Source organism: Excalfactoria chinensis, chromosome 1, assembly GCF_039878825.1.
Source record: "Excalfactoria chinensis isolate bCotChi1 chromosome 1, bCotChi1.hap2, whole genome shotgun sequence".
Taxonomy (NCBI): Eukaryota; Metazoa; Chordata; class Aves; order Galliformes; family Phasianidae; genus Excalfactoria; species Excalfactoria chinensis.
Genome location: NC_092825.1, coordinates 36,195,317 through 36,216,927, shown reverse-complemented (window position 1 = coordinate 36,216,927; position 21,611 = coordinate 36,195,317). Strand labels below are relative to the sequence as shown.

Sequence of the window (21,611 nt, the reverse complement as noted above, 5' to 3'; positions counted from 1 at the left end):
TCTTGTAACTTCTAGGCAAACAAGGCCAACGATAAGGAAAGCAATGAGCTTTGACAGCACAGCCTTCTCATCTCTGAGGTCTCTACAGGGGATTGAAACAGCTGATTCAAACAGTCTCGGCTCTGGCAAACTCTAGTATTGTCTGCTGTGTTTTCATTACTCTGCAAACTTCATCAAATGATCATTGTTGAACTTACAGCATTAAAAAAAGCCTGCATAGCACTACTGAGATACATGAATATTTAAGCAGAAATTAATTAAAGAGGTATGTCCTTCTAGAATAGGGCTCTGGGTAACCAAGCAGGAATTTGCTTTTCACTAGCTGATGATGAACAGAGCTCATTTCAAAATCTCTTTTAACTAAGGGTGCGTGTGGGTGAGAAATTAGCCAAGGTAAAGCTCTATCTGTAGTGTGAGCGTTGTGTTAAAACGATGTCTGGAAAAAGATACTAAAACCCCCTGCAAAGTAAAATCGGAGCCATCTCAAAGAAATGCATGTAACGTAACAGCAAGGATTAGCAGGGGAGCACCAGGGGAGCGAGCAGATCACCTGAGCTGTAAACAGACTTGTGGGACCGCACCAACAAGATCAAACAGGGATAAGATAATCCCAAGTGAGCGGAAAGTATTCAGTGGAGGCAAAGGCCTGGGGCCAGTGATGTGTGGCAGTGCAGTAAATAGGTCAGACAGTCTGCTTATCCACTCAGTGCCCAAAACGTAGAGAGCAACTTTCACAGAAGATTACAGAACACAGGACTAAAACAGAGGGCTTTGTTTTGAGGTGATAGCAGCGCGTAAACACGCTTTGGGTCACTTGCACAAGGGATGGGAGGACAGGTTTTCATACAGCAGCAGGCTCGCACATGGCAACCAAACCTAACAGAAGCAAGCAGAAGCACAGCTCTCTGCTCGCAGGCCCCATGTGTCGGAGCTGCCCAACCGATAGGAGAAGCAAGCAGGAGTTGTTAATACACCTCAATGCCGCTTCTCAGAACAAACTGGCCTAATTACAGATTGCACTGCTCAAAACAGCACAAGTCAGGAAGAAGCTGGCAGGCACCAGGAGCTCAGCTGCGTGTGGGCAGCCAGTGTGGGGCTGTGGGTAGGGGCAGCTTAGGGGGCAGCAGGGCTGACAGGGACCAAGAGGGGGCTTGGCATAACAGCACCAAGGGGAGGAATGTGGAAGGGTTGGATGCACGTGTTATCTTTAAGTGGTTCTGAAGAATGGCCTCGGGAAGGACAGAGACTGAAGAGGGATCTGCTGAAGAGATAAAGTTTGTGTGTATACACAGACCTTGGCATATTTGTAAAATACAGACATATAAATAAGCCTGCATTCAGACATAATATTTATGCACACTTACATATATTTATAAAGTGCCTCGATAGGAACGGTCATTTTCACTGGAAATAAAACATGTGGCGGAATTTTCTGCTCTCATTTTTGGTTTCCTCCATTCCAAGGTGGGTCCCACCAAATGGATTCCTTAGCACAGCAGTGGGCGCTACAGTGTCTTTGTGTCCCTCCCAGCTGCTCTGACAGGCTGACTACTGGACACGAGAAAACTAATCATTGGATGTGGGGTGCTGAAGAGTTTGGTGATGTAGCAGCACTGTCCTTGAGTCATGAGGAGAATTTCCTTCTCATACACCCCGTTCTCCTGAACTGAGAGGTGCTCTCCCTTAGCGTTATCTCCAGGCCATGGCACAGCGGTCACTAACCCTCCCGCTGCTCTGTGTGCCCTCAAATCCTGCAGCGGAGTGTTGGCTGACATGAGAGGTGGATCAGCCTCCCAGCCTCGCTCACGGCCAGCACCATCTTACCCCACAGGAATCCCCGCTGAGCGCAAGCCGGGCACAAGCTCCTCATTCACAATCCACTGCAAATGGAAAAGAAATCCTATAATAATAAATGGGAAGGAGATGGCTGGGGCTGGGGCCGGGGCTGAGGCCGGGCCCGCGGAAGCTCCGCCCCGGTGCTTTAAGCGGCTGCGGGGCCGCGCCGTGCCGAGAGGTGCGGAGTGGCTCCCGTGGTGAGTAGCGGTGTGGGGTCGGGTACAGTCTGCCGCTCGCATGAGCTGGTTGTACGGGGACACGAGGGAGGTCGGGGAGGAAGCCCTCATCTTTTCCTTCGCCCCCCTCCTGCCGCTGACGGCCCAGGCTCGGCAGCACGAGTTTCGGCTTTCCAGCCTTGGTTCTGTCGCTTGTTGCGGAGGGTGAGGCTGAGCCGGGTGCCTGGGGAGCTAGTGGGGCGAAGCCGGGGGCACCGTGCTCTGCCCGGCAGCGCTTGGCGTGCCCTGCTGAATGAACGCAGCTTTGGCGCCTTTGGCTCCGGGTTGGGTTGCTGGCAATGCAATTTTGTGTGCTTTAAAGATAACTGGATGGCTGGAAATTCCTCAGTGTTTGCCTTGTAGCTATTCTTGTATGTAAACTCTCTGCTAATAAGTGTGCTGGAAAGGACGGTGTGCAGCTGAAGTAACTGGCTGCGTGCAGAGCACCGGCTGGGTTCTGTGGCCTCCCCTTGGCTGGGCACGAGCACGGCAGAAGCCAGGGGGTTCTTATCTCAGGAAAGTGGCTGCCAACACACCCGCACTCTGAAGTCAGAGCTGCTTGTGCTGGCAATGAGATCACCTGGCTGCTTAATTACAGCTGCAGAGCTCCCCGGAGGCCTGCCTGGACTAGCCAAGAAGCCTTCAGCGAGCAGAGCTGCCTTTGGGCAGGGTGTGAGGCTGGGACCTGCTCCTTGTGCAGCCCGCTGTGCCCCACTGCCAGCAGCTGCTGGGCAGCCAGGCGTGTGCAGTCCTACACCCATACCTCCGGGCATCGCTGCCCTGGGACAGCCCTTGTTGCAGGCTAACTGAAAAAGGTCCTGCCGTCCTTCCCACGCAAGCTGGCATGGGGAGGATAAGTGGAAGTCTCTTCTGTGGAAGAGCGCAAGGTCACTGTGAGGTGCTGACTTCAGTTCCTTCTTGGTTTTGGTCTAACGAATCCCCAGCACCCTTATCAGGGTATTGGAGCCGGCTCCTGGCTGCCGGATCCTTCAGTACTTCATCCTCCTGGGGAGGAGCTGCACCCCACGTTGCCAAATATTGCAAGGGAAATCTGGGGTGAAGCTGGAGACCCGAGCCAGGTCTTCAGGTCTTGTGTGCATGGAAACCAGATAATAGCTTGTTAACAGAGCAATTAAAATAGTTTAAGCTGAAGTACATGCAGAAAGGGATATCAGCGTGGGGATGGCGAGAGGAAAAGACAAAAGTTGTTCTTGAGTCTGATTTCTACCACTTCTGCTTTGGAGGCTGTACAAAGTGGGAAGGAGTCTCCTCTCTGCTTTCTCCCAGTTAACGGGCTCCTTTTGCGAAGCTCTGCACAGCCCATATTCCCTCTAACTGAGGACGCCGTCTGCCATGATTGATGTCAGCTGCTGTGCGGTAGCGTGGCCAAACACTTGAATAAAAGAAATGGAATCTTAATTTTTAGGCGCTACGATTGTGCCAAGAATGACAGAGGCAAAGTGGTAAACGTCATAAAACTAATTTTATGAGCTCGGTCAGAGTATTAGCGCTAAACCACAAGCGGTAATGGTGTTAATCCTGTGGAAGCATTGAACAAAGGAATATCTCAGTAATTAGTGTCAGTGCTGTAAATGGCACTGCTCAGCCATTGAGGAAGTTTCCTAAGCCTCTGGTTAGGAATGTACCAGAGATGCCCCAGTTCACGTTAATAAACTAATCTTATTTTCCCACATGCCATAAATGGCTGCTGGGACAAAGCTCTTTTATCAGACGCTTGGCACCGGGTCATGCTTGGGAACCGTGCAGCCCTCACTCATACCCCAAACTGCTGACCCGGTCAGGGTGCTTGGCTGGAACATGGGTAAGGTGGGTCCCTTTGTTGTGGCTTAGCAGAGTTTGTGCTCTGTGTTGGGATTTATGAGTCCTGAGGAGAACTGGGCTGTGCACCAGGAGGGAGCAGTGCCACCGGGGGAGTGTGGCAAACAGCTCATAGCTTTGGGTGGTGGCAGCGGGAGGAAGCCCCATAAAAGCTAAGGCTGAACATATTGGTGCTTCAGCCCAGGCCAGTTCATGAGACTTGCTGAGGAGGAGATGGAGATTCTAGTCAAGCTGGGTGGAGGGAAAGCATGAGGACAGGGGAGTGGGGCAGGCTGGGATTGTTGCTGTTGCTTTGTATGGGAGTCTGCTGCTAGGGCTGCAGCTGGATGTGTCAAGGTGTCTGTCCCTCTTCACCAGCCTCCTGGGCCTGCTGCAGATCATGTATCAGAGAGAGAGTTCTGCTGCTGCTTACAGCAGCTCTAGGCCCTTCGGATGCTTGCTTTTGGCTCCTGTACCTGTTCATTAAAGCTGGTTCATGTAACAGCAATGGGTCTGTGGGAATCAATTCCCCTTCAGCCCCTCTGAAGCCCAGGCATGATCTCAGAGGAGTTCAGAATGCCCCTGCAGCCCCAGCAAGTGGTTCTCCAGGTCTGCTCCATCCTGAGTGATGGACCCCTCAGTAAAACAAAATGCCGTTGTTGGCACCGTCAGTTTGCTCCCATCAGTGAGAAGCCTGGAGCTAATGAAGCATAGAAACTGAAATTACATCCATCTGGGGGGATGTTAGCTCAAGGTACGGTATGGTAAAGCCCTTGTGCATGAAAGTGTAATTTGTGCACATCCAGTTTACGTAGCTTTGAAAGCCCTGAGCACGCACTGGGAATCAACCTGTGGGCTCAGTGTCTGCTTTCCTCGTTGCTGGGCGGCAGCGGCCACTGTTCCCTTGGGCTCATCGGGACCTTTGGGCCTGGCTGAGAAGCTGCTCTGAGGAAGCACAGGTTTTTAAACACTTGGTGAGATCCCAAGCTTGTGCCTGACAGCTGGGTGCAACGTGTGGTGTTTGAGGGAGCACCAAAGCCCAGCACGGAGGCAGGGCCCTGAAGGATGGCGTGTCAGCACACCTAACGAAGCTCTCCTCCCCACAGCACCGCCATGCCGAACTGGGGAGGTGGCAACAAATGTGGCGCCTGCGGTCGGACGGTCTACCATGCTGAGGAGGTGCAGTGCGACGGACGGAGCTTCCACCGCTGCTGCTTCCTCTGCAGTAAGTACCGCCCTCGTGGCCCACCAGAAACACCCCAGCAGAACTCAGGCCTGTGGCAGTGAGGCAGTGAGCCGCAGCAGCCATCTTGTACTGATCTGGACACCTGGAGGTGCACAGTGCCCAAGGGGAGCCTGTGCCGCGTGCCTGGAGGAGTGCTGTCCTACCCGCTTAGCAGTGGGTGAGATGTGCCTGGGGCATTGCTGTGCTGTGGGAGCTTCAGCACGGCCGAAAGCTGAGGCAGTCTTGGCACAGAGGCCTGTGGCTTATTTCAGATGAAAGGAGTCCAAAGCCCTGCTCTCCAATCCAGCCAACGAGTCCACTGAGGCATTGAAAACAGCTTTCTCTGCTGAAAAGACTTCTGATTAGATGAAAGAAACAAAGGGTCACTTTATGGTTGTGAATGCTTTGCAAACCAGCAGCCTGTCTGACCGAGTCAGAGAACTTTACCTTATTACAAACATGAAGTATTGTTTTGTCTTGCTTGCTGGTGCTCAGTGCCTGCAGACAGAGCTCGGGTTTAGCCCTCGCTGTGAGCTGCGGCTGCAGCCGGGCCTCTCGGTCTGGTTTGCTGTTAATCTCCATCAGGTCAGCACACTGGGCTGGCATGGGAGCCTGGGCACACCTACGCTCCTTTTCCTTTGCTCTACAGCAGCCACAAAAAAAATCAGATGTCTCAGCTGCCTCGTTTTCAGCCTTTTATGGGAATTTCTATTAAAAGAAACCTGGAACTTACAGTCAGACAATGGCTCTAGTGTGTCTGACTCTGTGTTTGCTTTTGCCTAGTGGATAATTCTGCTGGGGTTAAAGTCTGCATGCTTTAACAAATGTGCATGAGTTGATTTACTTACTGGATATTTGTGCCTTATAAAAGGAGCCTTGGAGCTAATGAACGCTGTAAGCAAAGGCCACCATGTATTTTGAAGACCTTAAATTCTTTTTGAACACAGAATTCATAAGGTTTTCTTTTCTTTTCCTTCCCAATCCACATTCTTCATCGCAGCAAACTGCTGTTGCAGACTGAAAGCACATCAGCTGGGTTACAAAAGAAGGCTTAAGAAGAAGCAGGAAATAGTTCAGCCTTCGACTGCAACCTTGAGCAGGGTGCTTACGCTGTGCTGAAGGATGATTTATGGATGCCAGAAAAGCCAGGCCCCTCTGGTGACAGCTGTGAAACAGCACCAACTGTGCTCCAACCCAGCGCTGGGCAGGAGGGAAACCCCACCCTGGGCAAGAGGGTGGGATGGGGACTTTGCTGCACAGATTTGCTCTGTACTGTATGACATCTGTCAGGGGAAACTGCTGGCCACACTGTCAGGGTTTCTGAGCATGGCCATGGGAAGGTAGGAGGGAACAGAGCCCTTTATGAGGCTACGTGTAATTCACTAACTCAGAAGACAACCTACTTCTCATCTCCAGTGGTCCCACAGCCTAATCGTAGCATTGTGGACAAGGAAACCCCTGTCAACACTTGTAGCTTGACTTCAGGCTTACTGCGTGTGCTGGTGGAAATGGGCTCTTAATGACATTGAACTGTTTTCCCTGCAGTGGTCTGCCGGAAGAATTTGGACAGCACAACTGTCGCAATTCACGATGCTGAAGTTTACTGCAAATCTTGCTATGGAAAGAAGTATGGCCCAAAAGGTTACGGCTACGGGCAAGGGGCGGGCACGCTGAACATGGACAGGGGAGAGAGACTAGGCATCAAGCCTGAGAGGTGAGTTAACCAAACCACAGTATGTGTGAGCTGTGTTCGGCAGCGCTCTCACAGGAGTCTTTCAGGCTGGATTTTGTCTAATTCGTGCCACCTGGAACAGAAATGCTGCAGAATTCCCCATTGTAACCAAGTACAGGGCAGTTAGCCAACAACCTTCCGTAGGGACTCTGGGTAGGCCCTGTAAGGGCAGGTGTTGGCACAGATGAGGATGTGAGAAGCGAGCTGCATGTAATGGGATGGGATTGCTGACACACTGATGGTTCTGCAGCACTCTGGTGGGTTGGGGATGCTTTCTTAAATAAGCTACAAATGCAGCTGCTCGGCAGGTTTGTGCAGGGATGGGTTGGGGGAGCTGCAAATCTGGGGCTATAAGAATGAGCTTTTAATTGGTAAATGAAGGGCTTAATTATAGCCAAAACCGAATGGCTTATTAAAACAGTAAACATTCCTAATCTGATTAAGTTCTTGCTGTAAAGCAAAGCATGTGAAAAGCACCTGAGCTCTGCCTCACAGATGATTCTGTTCTGTGTTGCATGCTGATGGTTAGTGTTGGTGGGGAAAGCCAGACCCTTCAACTACAAAACCAAAACGTCCTTTTTCAGCACACCTTCTCCTCACCGACCCACCACAAACCCAAATACTTCAAAGTTCGCTCAGAAGTTCGGAGGTGCGGAGAAATGTTCTCGGTGTGGGGATTCTGTTTATGCAGCAGAGAAAGTCATAGGTGCTGGAAAGGTAAGGGAATGTGACTTCTGTATCTGTCTGCCAAATGAGCTCCAAAGTGAGTGAAGTATGTCATGAAGGCTTCCTAGAACATGCTGTCCAGAGGTAGCAGGGATCCGACCGTGGCACAGTCTCTGCATTTCTCAGAACTGGAAACGATCAAATCAGTCTAGTCTTCACTTTTTTTAACTTGAAATGGAAATTCTGGGTGATGAGCTCTCGCCTTCTTTCTCTAAGACAAAGCTTCAGTACCTCCTCAAAGTACAGGAGCCCTCCAGGTGAGGGAATGAGTTTTTTTTTTCTCATAGAGCTCATGAAGGGCTCCATGTTTCAGCAGAACGGGCATGTTCTCTGCAAGCACCACGTAGCACTTTGCTATGCATTCAGCCAGCTGTCTGGCTCGCTACCGATAGCTAAGATCAGCATTGATTAGGACAAGCTCAGACCTTTCAAAACACTTCTCTGAGCAGGAAGCAGTGTGGAATTCAGGCCTTTGTGCTATTCAAAAATACAGATGCTCTTAACTGGTTACTGGTGCATGCTCTCTGACCGGTTTTCATTGCACCAGTATAAGTAAACAGTTCTGATGCAGTCATCTCTAGTTAATGCTTTTTAAATAACAAACTGATGCGTTCTGTGTATTTAAACTATCTTACTTTTCATTTCCTCCCCAGCCATGGCACAAGAACTGCTTCCGATGTGCCAAGTGTGGGAAAAGTCTAGAATCTACCACCCTAACTGAAAAAGAGGGAGAAATCTACTGTAAAGGTGAGGAAAGAAACAAACACCATCATTTAATCATAGAATGGTTGGGGTTGGAAGGGACCTTTAAGATCACCTGGTTTCAATCCCCTGCTACAGGCAGAGACACCTCCCTCTAGGACAGGCTGCTCACAGCCCCATCCAGCCTGGCCTTGAATGCCTCCAGGCAGGGGCATCCACCTCTCTGGGCAACCTGTTCAGTGTCTCACCACTTTCACAGTAAATAATTTCTTCCTCATATCTAGACTAAATCTGCCCTCTTCCAGTTTAAAGCAGTTTCCCCTCATCCTGTTGCTACTTGCCCTTTTAAAAAGTCCCTCCCCAGCCTTCCTGTAGGCCCCCTTCAGGTACTGGAAGGCCACTACAAGGTCTCCTTGGAGCCTTCTCCAGTCTGAAAAGCTCCAGCTCTCTCAGGTGTCCTTGTAGGGGAAGTGCTCCAGCCCTCTGATCTTCTTCATGGCCTCCTCTGGACCTGCTCCAACAGCTTGACCTCATTCTTGTGTTGAGGGTTCCAGAACTGGATTCAGTACTCCAGCTGGGGTCTCAGAAGAGCAGAGTAGAGGGGCAGTGTCACCTTCTTTGACCTGCTGCTCCCACTTCTGGTAATGTTTTGCAAGGAAAGAAGCTGAATGTATTCCCATTTTGAGAACTTCTAGGCTCCTGTCGGAGATGGTAGAAATGGTTTGTAGGTCACAGCAGCTGAGTGCTGTGCTAGTTCTAAGGCTGCTGCTGTGGCACATATGTGGAAAACCTTGCTGGACACAGACATAGCGAGCTGTGTAGCAGCAGCCCGTGCACTTAGGTCAAGGAACAAACCAGAGGGCAGGTACTGGTAGCAGTCACCATGCTGTACCTCCTGTGACACCGTGGGTGACCCACGCTGTGGTTGGGTGACTTTTAAGGGTCGCTTTGTATTCCAGTGTTCTGATGAGGAAAGTGGTCAAGTGGCTTAACCTAGAAATTGCTGCTCTTCAAGAGCAGCTCAGAAGCCTCAGCTCTTAGCAGCACCTCTCTCTTGCAGGCTGTTACGCAAAGAACTTCGGCCCTAAAGGATTTGGCTACGGTCAGGGAGCAGGAGCCCTCGTTCATGCCCAGTGAGGGGGAGCACAGCGCAACCTGCACAGCTCTGCACAGATTCAGCTAAAGGAAAGTTTCCAAGATGTTACTTACTACTGTGAAACAGATGCTAGTTGACTGTAGAGTTTGGGCCATACTTTTAGATGATTTTTTTTTTTTGAAGCACTGCTTTCTTCCTTGCTTTATGTAACCCCACTTTTCATACTGTGTATCAATTCAATAAAGCTTTGCTTGTTGACATGTCTTAAAGCCAAATGTTATCTCTGCTGCCAGCCGTGAGAAGGTAATTACATGCTGTTACTGGGGTGCTTTCGGGAGAGCTATGTAGAGACACAATGGCCACATCCTGAGTGGAAGGCTCTCAGGAGAGATGGGCTTCTTTTAGGGGCTGGAGTATCTCCCACTGACAGTGCAACAGCACCTCAACTTTCACTTCTTGTGGAACAAGTAGAGGGCACTTCCCCAACAGAAGCCCTGGGTCCAGCCTGACACAGAGGTCTTATGTGAGAATGAGGTACTAAAAGTGAGGCAGAAGTCACACAAGCCTGAGGGAAGCTGCCTCATCTTTCTGCAAGCAATCCATCAGCATCAGTAGAAACACCTTTGCTGGTTTTGTTGTTTTTAAAACCATCTGAGTTCACTGAGCACCAGAAACACACATTCACTGGTGTGCTAAGGCTTCTCGGCCAGGCTGCCACTGTTACATCCCTTTGCAAAGCTCAGGGCTTCTTTCTGCCTACTGTAAGGAAGAAGCGCTTGGGATCTGGGAATCAGCTCCTTATCCCACACACTGTACCTCAGGAGTATGCCTGAGCTACAGCAGGTAACAGGCTGCAGGAGGAGCTTCTTCCCATCTCTTCTAGTGCAGAATAGACTCCTGCACAGCAAGGAGGGCAGTCAGGCCAAGCTTCTAGAGCATGGTCGCATTGCTGAGGCAATGCAGACTCTGGTTACAGCACTTACAGCCCAAGCCGTGGTCGGGGTGGAGGTGGGAGGTTGTTTCTCTTCTCATCCTGCCCAACAGAAGTTGTTACAGCAAAGATGAGAGCTGAAACCGTCTGGTTTTGGGAGCAGGCTGCTACCTTTGGGGGAAAAAAAAGAGCCTTTACAGAATGAGTTCATGCAGACACAAGCACAACTAGGAATGTTGCAATAAAATGGTAATCGTATGTGAGCGTGGGCTCAGGCAGAGGTTCAAGCAGTGTCTACCGCCGCAGTCTGAGGTAGTGCAGCAGCGCCAGCCAACTGCCTGATTAGAAAAATATGTCCTCGTCAAAGTAATCCACAAAGAGCATTTTGTACCAGTTAGGGAGGAACAATGCGGATACGAGGAAGAGCAGACAGGCAGATCAAAACGTGAGCCAAGAGCTTGCGCGGCTCACACACAGGGGAAAATTGCAACTGAAAATGACACCAGTAGTTAAGAGCAGCACATACTGGGGTGGCAGCGAGACCACAAGCACCGGTGCAACCCTTTGGTCCTCCATAGTGAAGAATTTAATACTCTTCTGCTACAAAAGGATTTCTTTCCCTTTGCTGACTTAACACTTATGCAGGAAGGCTCCTGCGCCTCCAGCCCTCCCAACCACACCAAAGGCTCACACCTCCACCGCCACAGCCAGCCTCCAGGGAGTCTGCCCTTGTGCTACACGCAGAACTGAGCTGGCCGCTGGGAAAAGGGGTAGAAAACCATTACACAACAGAATAAAACGAGTTGAAACAAACTTTCAGAGCGACTCAAAATGGATTCCTGCACTTAAACAGTAATTTACTGTAAGTTTTTATACAAGCTCCTATCAGGCTTTTGCATTACAATATACAGTAGTCTCAAGAAACTTCATTCAGTGCATAAACTGAGGGTCCTTTAGGAAAGACATTCTTAAATTCTTGCAAATTAAGACCATTTAACAGCATTTAAGCCATGAAATTCTACTTACTGTGAGTTTTGTCACTGTCACCATCGTGAATAGATGCTACCATCTCAAACACGTAGAGTATCCCACAAATGAGAACAGAGCTGCTCTTTACATGCATATTTAAGAGCTAATGACCAAATGAGTGAAATAACATTTAATCCAGCTTCTTACATACATTTATGCACACGCTTATACTGGAAAGAAACCTCAATCTGTTTGCTCACCATCTGCAGGCCAGAAATACAGTACATAGACCCTTGCAAATAGTTGCAAGAAAGAAGGAAGACTAAATCCAGGCACAGACTGCATCTCCCTCTTGCACCACACAGAGGCTGAGGGGAAGGCAGAGCAGCGCTCAATGCAGCCTTTGCAGCCAAAGAGCCCCTGCTGTGCACAAGGCTTCTGCCCACTGCAGAGCAACCTGGACAAGGCTGGTTCAAACTCGGGATCTGAATCCAGGCCCCAACAGCTGAGGCCACAAAGACAATGACAGTATCGCTTTTCTGTAGCCTTGTGACGTGATGGAAGTGCTTCCTCATAGTGATATCCATTTCCAGGAAGACTTCTGAGAACGGACAAAGCCAGTGCTATGCGTAACCACACCAGAAGTCAAGACAAACACTGCATCTAAGAGTCAATATTTATTTGATTAATAACTTACAAAATTTAACAGATTTAATTTATGTAAGGAGAGCTAATTTATTAAACATTTTACAGATTTTATTGTTCACAATGTAATACATCAAGATCTTGACAGTATTAAAATAATACTTGGCACAGTTATAAATAAAGAATATACCAAAAAAATCCATAGCTTAAAATGTAGTGATGCTGTTTTACACATTAATTAAAAAAAAATAATAATAAATCTGGTGGACATCAAAGAATACAGAAACCTGCAAAGGAACAGCACATGTTTAGGGCCAAGACAAAATTCCCATTTATTCTACCTGGATCAGATCAAGCTGGTCTGATCTGCTGTTGGTCTGGATGAGCTTCATCGAGTTTCAGAAGCAACGCAGTTTTGGTTCAACAAATGAATTGCAAGTTTGATAACTTGACAGAAAAATGCTGCATAGTTGGCTCCCCCCGCTGCGCCATTTCACAACTTCTGATCCAAAAACGTTACTCGAGACAAGTCACATTCTGCACTGGAAACTTCACATCCCAAATCCACACACAGGTTAATGTTAATAACAACCAATATTGCTCCAATTCTACAGGCCTTCACAAAACCATCACCAGAGAATCCTTACCAAGTGAATATAGTGCAGAATTCACCACATATGACCAAAGATCGCCTTGTTTCGCACACTTCTTTTAAAAGGACCGCAGGACAATCCATGGCAATTAATGCTACTGGGCAACGAAAACCAAAACCTGCCTCACGTGCTGAACCGCTCTTCTGATGCTAGGCGGCTTTTAATAGAGTGGACTTCAGTTCTTCAAGTCAACCAACCCCCAACAGAAATGTGAGAAGTGAACAAGTATGCAGAACATTATGAATAAATGAATGGCATTGCAAGGTCTTCACACTTTGTTCTGAGGTTACAAAAAAAAGATGAGTAACTGACAGCAACTGTTTTCACCGAAATGGAATTGGGATTACAATTCTGTCTGACAAGAACAGCAAAGGCTTCTTGCCTCCCCCTATGCCCACACCTCTCCACCAAAACTGTGTCCAAGATGATGTTGGTTTTTCCAGTATTAAACATTCAAGTACTTTAATGCTGCACTTCTGTAAATCCTGATATCTGGTACTTGCAAACTAAGCGTGTGTCTCGAGATCCACAAACAACTACAGGAAAAAAAAAATGTTTACTTGCAAATACTGAACATCAACTATTTACAGTTTCACTGCTCCTCCTACTAAGGCAAGGGGCGGGAATACCACTAGATTGCTTTATTACCTGTAATCTGCGTATTACAGAAAACGCTAATTTTGCCAAGCATCAAACATGCAGTGAATTTGCAGGGCGTAACGCCTATTAACAGCAATATTTAACATCACTAAAAGCTCATTAGATATCTTCCTATACTTTTTGGTTGAATAAAATGAAAATGAGCAGCTTTAAATATACTAAACACACACTCACAATGAGAAAACTATTTGATAAATTATTTATGTACAGATACACATTCTTTACACTGGTCTCAGACATCGGCTTTCGGGTCCCCTCCCCAGGCTCCCCTCACAGGATTCTCAAACCACTAGGTTGCTACAGCACTTAGAAAAGAACTAACCTGATTCTCAGTCTCTCTGTAAACAATAGTTAAGGAAGCAGTGAACAATTCACTATGAGTATATGAAAACACCATAACAAAAATCAGTGCATCACATTCAAGAAAAGCCCCCTTGGAATGCCATTTCAGTTGATTCCTTACCTTCCGAACATTCTGTAGCATGAGAACTTAAAAACATTAAGGGTGATTCCCACTTGCCAATACACCACCTTCTTCAGAATGTTACATTTTCTATGTGCGTGTGCTATTTTGGAGATATGTTTTATTCTTTTCAAAGTTTGGTTTCCATTATTTTACGCCCGTACAAAATGAGCATTTCAGGTAACTATGGCATCTTCTGCATTTGCAGCCTATTTAAAACTATTTTACTTGATACTTTTATAATTGAGATTTTTGTTTTCACATCTTTGGTTTCCCCCATGCAACTACTCTTTTGAACGCATCTGTAGCCACGTTACACTGTGCTGTCAGGGGACCAAAGGCAGTACTGAAGCACTGTTAGTCTGTGCAATGTTTATACATTTACTTCAAAGATAATGAGCTCTTTTTCACTTTTTTTCCCCCTGTACTTTATACACTGCAACCTGCTTCTGCAGGCGCATCGTGCATTTAAGCACGGCTTCGTCTTTGACAGAAGAGCTTTCCTTATTCGTGCAATCTTTTATTCCAGACTATACAGTCTCAGAACAGAGCTTCCACAAGTGTTTAGTTGTACCAGTACACAGTGACAATAATCATCACCAAAAAATGTGGGCAACGTATTTTTTTTTCTTAGCATTACCAGATGTGCATTACTGCTATAACTGAACATTACAGGGGATCCCCACCACGTGATGTTTATCACAGTATTGTAGAGCACATGTTTCAATGCACATAATACTACAGAAAATCTGTAATAATAACAAAAAAAAATCACATTACAGGAACTACACCAAAGCAACCGGTCAACTTTGCATCATGAAATTCAGCTTTGTATTCTAGATTCTCATTTCAGTGGAATTATTCATATTGGGAAATAAATTGTTCTGCTCAGCACAACATAACTACGTATGTCAATACTCCAATAATGTCATGCTCCATTGTGAGAGATCTTAAATAAAATAAAAAAAGACAGCAACAAATACTGTGAATATGCTGTTGCGAATAATTCTCATGTTAAGAACTGTTAAAATCCCTTTTTGATCTTCCTCCTCTTCCTTATCAGGTTTGGCAGTTTATTCTGTCCATTTTTACTTTTGTTAATAAAATTCTGATGAAGAGAAGGTACCTTAAGATTCATCACCAGCCCTACACATAGCATGCTACTCTTCAAGGGATGTGGTTTTGAGAGAGAGAGAAAAAAGATTTTCAGGCACCACTCAGATATGATATGCTCGCAGGATGAAGGTGGTGCTACACCAGCTGGTAGCCTGATCCTGACGTTTGGTCGTATTCAATCGTATACTGCCTCGTCCAGTCCACGATAACAGGCCGAAAAAGACCACAGCATCTGAATTCAAAGAAGTCTATAATGTTCCTTATGCAACCATGGCTAAAAACAGAAGAGAAATACATGTTAAAAAGTAATAGCAAAGCTCTTCTAACAAAGTACCTTGTTTGTTTTGCCTTCCTACAGATTCAGTTTCTCACCCTTTAAGTTCCTAACTGCATAGAACCAATTCAGATAATAACTGTCTTAGTGTTTGCTGACGGAACAAGTTCTAAAATAAATCATTGCACTGATGAATTTTTGTCCTTGGACACAATCATGACACTAAATCTGCTTTCTTATTCCTTCAACTATCCACTGTTTTGACCAAGAATCACTTCTGTTTCCTAATGTTTATTTCTGTCACACTTACTGGTTCACAGCTGTAGGTCTAAGATCAGTGAAGTTCCTAGACAACACAAAGTTAAGGAAGCATTAAGGAAGTAGATGACACATTCAAGGGCTTTCTGCTGCTGAATTAGTTCACCATTATTTATTCAAGATTCTTGCACCAAAAGTCCAAAACACATACTTCTTTTTTAATAATGGCACACGGACTGAATATGTTCATTGTTTCCTGGAAAACAAGCTTACGTGATAGCACACCAGAACAGGAGAAAGCAACAAGATGACCACTCCTTATTTTGACAGGTGATGCCAATCAGTTATTTTAGAAACAAGACTCATAAAAATTAACACCATGTGTATAATAGCAGCCGTTTCACCAAATATGGCTTGCAAATTGGATATCAATATAGGGATAAAACCGGTAGTTTGTTTTTCCTATCCTGCCTACCACTCTGTTCTTTTTTCAGAAAATGTAATTACCTGTTTTTGCTACAACTTTCTTCTGTAGGAAGATGTCAACCATTGAGAATTGCTTGTCTTTTTCTCAATAAAGGTTTTGTATGTGAAGATATTAAAGAATCATACAAGCTTCTATTCCAGCACAAAAATCAACTACATGCAACTAGGACTTCTATCTGCCCTTCCTTCGGGTACTCTCTGAAAGAGCAGCAGCTCTCACAGAAATGACAGTATACACTGCAGGATGAAGTGTGCTTCTGTCCTTTCTTTGCTCCTTCACTACATGTCCTCAACCCACCAATTTTCCAGCCTCATGTCTTCATTTAATTCCTGCTTTGACTCTACAAGCTTCTCCATTCTGCCTCATTCCCCTCCTACAAGTACTAACCATCCCAGTGCTACGCCATCCTGGACTTCTCTCTTAGCTTGCACTCTTATCACTACAAAAACCAGAACCTCACCATACACCCTACTCTTCAATACATCAAAAAACCTGTATCTCACCTGCACAACATCCACTTCAGCTCCTGGGACATCTTGCACCCCATATTTAGCTATGTACTTTTTCAAAAAGCTGCACAATTCACACATGAAGAGCAACACAAGTGAGAAATGCACGTTTATGCTTTAAAACTTACTTGAATGGGCTTTCGATAGATGTGGTTGTAACTTTAAAGTGCTTGTATCGTCTCGCATTCATTCTTTCATTTGTAGTGATTCCTAAGCAAGATATCTGAAAACAAATAAATAAAGCAATTTAGCCAACATAAAAACAGGCAAACAAGCCCCACATAAGACAGGCAGAAAAAGAATTTCTTTTTTTTTTTTTTAAATATTTGTTCTTTTGAAGAACAATTTTTTGTCCTGCTGAAATGGCTGGATCCCAACATAAAATGCCATACAACCGCTGTACCAGACTGTGCAAAATACTTAGAAGTGATCAGAAATAAATCACGATCACTGAACAAATAGTGCCTTGCTAGGTCATAGGGTGGAGATGCCTTTATTAATTACCAACAGAAGTGCACAGTAAATAACAGATTCAGGAGTTCCTTCACACTGCATTTGAATCGCTTTCTTTTTCTTCTGACATTTCTGATAACAGTACGGTATTATGACAGTACTGTATTTCCCTCCCAGTTAAAAATTTGTAGCAAAACTTTTCTGTCAGCAGACAAAAAGATGACTAGAAAAAAGGTTTTTTGTTTGTTTGTTTGTTTCAAACCACAATCATTTGGCTCAAAGAATACAATTTTATGTAATAACTTTCCAACTACTTCAGCCTAATGGGGCACATATAAAACTGGAGTTTACTGTACTGTGATGTAATTGGAAACAGAACTGTGAGAAATCCCTTAATAGTCTGCAGCAAGATAAAATCTTATAATTCCCAGTGGAATATCAAGTCAACTCTGCTACATGTTACAAAAACATGAACACTGAGAAAATTAAACTTGGACTTGCTTGCCTCATTTGGATTTACTTGTTGTCTCAAGCATTTTCTTTCCCTCCATGAAACCCAGCAGAGTTTCATTTCTATGTTTATAAATGAGGTGTTAATGGCCAACTTTTGAAGTTGGAAGTAAAGTTTTTTAATTACTTTTCTTTCATATGCAGTACTTTGGCAAGAGCCTGGGCCAGTTCAATATAAAGGGCGAGTCAAAACTTGATGATGAAGGGAAAAAACAAAGAGCAATAGCAGAGACTGTGTAGCTGCAAAACCATCAATTCTTATGTCAGACTCTACAGAAAGATTTGTCAAACAAGATCCTAAGTTTTCTAAGTGCTACACTGTATTAATATGACTGTTTAATTTATGTAATTTTTAGAGGATTAATACATAAGTCAAGTGCTAAGACTATGTTGCCTAATTACACTAATGGTACAAAATACAATGCAATGTATTTTTTCCAAGTGTTGCACAATTCCAAGATTCATCTGCACACAGATCATATTTCCAGGGTTTCTCAATGTGAAGCTCAGTGGGTCACAACAAATATGACAGAAGGGTCTCTCCAAAGTTATACACTCATCTTGCTACAGAAGTCTGGAGGTTCAGACTGGCTAGAAAGCCACGTGAAATACACATAGTTATCTTCACTCGTTTGTCTTGACCAACAAAGACCTTTAGAAAAACAAATGGCGCGTAGACAAGATTCTGAAATTGGCATATATTGTTAACAAACATTCTACAGAAAGGAGGAGAAAACTCAAATTCCCTAAGAAGTTGTACCTAAATCTTAGAGCACAATTTGTATTTCCAGGATCTGTGGCAGATTAAATCAGTGTCTGGCTGCTCATTAATGACAATATTGAAAGGCTTCCAGCATAACTTGTCTTTCATTAAAAAGGATAGAGAAAAAAATGGGTTTGGTCAGATTACAGTAAAGTCATGTGATGACGAATCACCCTGAAGCAGTTTAAGAAATTATTGTGTCCCACTTGAAGTTACCACCCAGCTAATAGCATACTGCATTACTCCTACTTCTACCCACAGATTTTATCCTCTGGACTTTTATTAGTCTTTATTACTTTCCTCTGGTCTATTTTGCCTTTTTGTCATTCTGAGAATGGAAAGTATTTTGACCTCCTGCAAAAAATAAATAAAAAAATAGAAGCATAAATGAATGAGAAGCGAATGATGCCTTCAGTTATGCAGAGACAACAGATGCCTCCCTCAGCTGTGGCTGACTGAACACTTGGTCTTGCATAATGAACATGAACATTTGGATAACAACTATCCGATATACCTATGTACTCCCAAATGAAATGCTCTTCCATACCTGATACATCTGACACATGAGTAACACAGCCACCCACATGAAGTGAAAAACACTGTTCAGAAACATCCAAAACATCCAAGGAGAACAGGTAGCAATCTGTGTAATATAGGTCCAAAATCCATCCTTTGCGTAACTTGTCTCACAGTGGAAACCCCAGTCTAGGGAAAAAAAAAAGCAACAAACACCATACAGAAGATTTAAGTTATGTTTACTATACATCAACATAAACCTCACATCAGAACACGTTGCATGAAATATGAAAACAGTGGTGTACCGAAAGAGTTTTACTTGTTCTGGCTTCTTTTTTCAAGTCACCGAATATATGACACAGGCACACACAGGGCCGTGAGGAAGACAAAGAAACAGGACAAGAAAACATCTTTTAATTAAGTTACCAAGGGAAATGATTAATGTGCAGTTTAATTCCAGAATAAGGAACATCAAAAACTCTGATAAGGCAAAACCCTGTATAAATACTTTATCTCCTGTCATGGACTTTTAAGTAATTCAAAACAAAACAAAACAAACAAACCCCACACATTTACTCACAAGAGATACATCCATAAATCATCCAGCAGATCATAAATAGCAGGAAGAACAAGTATCCCATAAAATAGCGATGATTCCCCGCTCCTAAAGTTGCACAAGAACAACAGAGATCAAATTACTCCACTTTCAGAAGACAAAACACACCAGGAAGCTTAACTTCCTGTTATAGGTAACCTCTTTCATGAGTTAATACAATTATTAATATACAACATTTAGAACAACGTTGTTAACAGCTTTACAGAACCCAGAACAACGAGGAATTACACATCAATACGTAATTTTTTTTAGAATGACAGCAGAAGAAAAATTATCAGACCGCAGAGTTCTTAAAATAAACAGGAAGATGAGACAAATGCATGATCTGTGACTGTAACAAATTAACCCGAAGCTTAGCTTCAAGTGTGTTTAAGCCCAACCAAAAACATTTAGCAAAAGTCAGATAAAAACTGAACAGACAAGGCCTAATTAGCTGGCTACCGTAACAAATGGCACAAAAACAAGTACAACATTTTAACTGAAGTTAAATACAAGAAAAATCGGTTTTTAGAAGAATGCTCTGTTTTAAACATTAGTACAGCTAAGATGATGTCTCTTATGCAAGTGGGCCCTAATTTTGAAGGACTCAACCTTCCATCTATAAAATACATCCACTGTTTTAACCTTCTAACAGCATCAGTCTATAAGCTAAACCCAGTGAGTCTGCAGTGGGCTACAAAGATTCGGCTGTCATCATCTACAAGCACACTATTTACTTCTTCATTTTATCAGATGTTTGGCCTGCTAAATCAAGAACATCCTCTGGAGGCAGAAAATAATCAAGTGCTTTTTGCAAGCAAATTGAATGACTACATGAAAATGTTGAGGAAAAACACACATAAACACAAGCTAGACTGGGTGACAGACATTTCCTTGAATATCAAACAAGTTATTTTGGATGTAAAATACGCTACAACGTTGCTTTCATTCAGCTAAGAGTATACACGAGGAGTGTTGGGAATGCCCCTAAGGTATTACTACCACTTTTGGAGCTGTTCATAAAAACAAATTCAAAACCAGCCTTGGTCACTATTAATACTGGAAAAGTAGAGAATCCACCTTTCTTTTGCATCTTATTTAAGACTGAGTAAAACACAGCACTGTATTCTACAGGTTTTCCTTGGACTATCAGGAAAGCAGCAAGCGACTTCCCGGTTAAGACAATGCACTAAGAACTGCTGCTAATTTCTTCTATATAGTTTTGATTATATATATAGACAGTACAGATTTCTGTCACAAGCCTACGGTTTGCATCTGAAATGGCATTTGCTTAACTTTAAGTTTAAAAATGAGAAATACTTTTTGTGTTTTAGTAAACGACCACCTGTGAAATGCATTTGGTCGTTCTGATTCTCCATTAGAAAGACAGGTACGATCAGTCACCTTCAGAGACCCGCTCACTGCAACATTCATGACATTTTTTGCAGATATGATGAAAATAATTTGTCCTTATTGCCAAACTTCTTCCTTTTTTTTAAGCCTGTCCTTCTTTTCGTCTATTTGCACAGCAAATAAAGCCCAAAGAATTTATTTTTACAGTGTCTGTACACACTCTTTCCTCAACCTTATCTATGGTAAAATTCTTGTCCTTTTAACGCATTTGAAGACTACATGAAACATTTCCAAATTTAACCTTTCCGTCATAATTCATGTTTTCCCTCTTGGGAAACATGCCATGAATGCAGTTTTAAGAATGGATTCTGTTTTGTAATCCTGTGCTCATAGTCACCACCTAGGAACTGGAGGCAGAAAAGCCATATAAGGTCATTAGAGCATCATTCCCTTCCCATGGTGTGACTCCTCATTTTTTTTCCCAGCATACTTTCAAGTTTCCTCACGTTTACTTTTATCAACAGTTATCCTGATTTGTTCAGGACCGAGAAGGTTCTGCTTTTTCATCTCCACTGTTTCTGGGGAAAAAAACAAAACCAATCACCACCACCGCTGTTAAAAAAACAACCAACCAAACAAGAAAAAGTCCACTGCGTTACCTCTACCTACCCTAGTCCTGCTACTCACATACTCTCTTGTTAGACACAAACTAAGGTCTGTCTTTTCCCTCTCCACCCAATTTTTAGGCTTTTCAAATTACTGGTTAAAACTCTGGGTCTTTCTGTCCCACTGACAAGTACATCTCAGCACTCTCACAAAGCAAATATCAAACTGCCACTTGATGCTGTCTCCAAAATCTGAGCTTGTGCCCACTCAGCCTTTTTGTTCATTCAAGATTTCTTAGTTCTTCACTGTAAAACATCTATAATATAAATCAAAAGTAACTCATATAGTGACAACAGCAGGAAATGAGAAAGAGAATGGAATAACTCAAGCCCATCTCCGTGAGATTTCAGCGATGCTTTATTAACAAATCAAATGTCAGCACTGTCCTGTTCCCTAAGAACAGTCAAACTACAGTGACTGTTATTATTAATACTTGAAAG

At 44.2% G+C, this 21,611-nt stretch overlaps 2 protein-coding genes across 2 annotated transcripts in view; one reads left to right on the top strand and one right to left on the bottom strand.

Annotated features, from left to right (window-relative positions):
• Positions 1–1,803: 1,803 nt before the first annotated feature.
• CSRP2 (cysteine and glycine rich protein 2) lies at positions 1,804–9,619 on the top strand. The gene is made up of 6 exons (XM_072343530.1): positions 1,804–2,033; positions 4,976–5,094; positions 6,640–6,808; positions 7,411–7,543; positions 8,206–8,299; positions 9,315–9,619. The coding sequence occupies exons 1-6, from the start codon at positions 1,924–1,926 to the stop codon at positions 9,389–9,391; spliced, it is 702 nt and encodes a 233-aa protein (XP_072199631.1). The 5' UTR covers positions 1,804–1,923; the 3' UTR covers positions 9,392–9,619.
• A 2,288-nt stretch (positions 9,620–11,907) lies between these two features.
• The window catches only part of ZDHHC17 (zDHHC palmitoyltransferase 17), a 65,501-nt gene continuing 55,797 nt past the window's right edge, over positions 11,908–21,611 (bottom strand). The window contains exons 14-17 of the mRNA XM_072336375.1: positions 19,138–19,221; positions 18,589–18,746; positions 16,444–16,538; positions 11,908–15,061 (exon numbers count right to left, since the gene is read on the bottom strand). Of these exons, the coding sequence (XP_072192476.1) occupies positions 14,923–15,061; positions 16,444–16,538; positions 18,589–18,746; positions 19,138–19,221 (476 nt within the window). The 3' untranslated portion in view covers positions 11,908–14,922. The remainder of the gene's footprint in view (positions 15,062–16,443; positions 16,539–18,588; positions 18,747–19,137; positions 19,222–21,611) is intronic.

Bases quoted from the DNA above. Each gene is read 5' to 3' on its own strand.
- CSRP2 (XM_072343530.1), top strand. From the start codon at position 1,924: ATGGCTGGGGCTGGGGCCGGGGCTGAGGCCGGGCCCGCGGAAGCTCCG. The intron at 2,034-4,975 runs GTGAGTAGCGGT...TCCTCCCCACAG, and splicing joins GGTGCGGAGTGGCTCCCGTG to CACCGCCATGCCGAACTGGG. The intron at 8,300-9,314 runs GTGAGGAAAGAA...TCTCTCTTGCAG, and splicing joins GGGAGAAATCTACTGTAAAG to GCTGTTACGCAAAGAACTTC.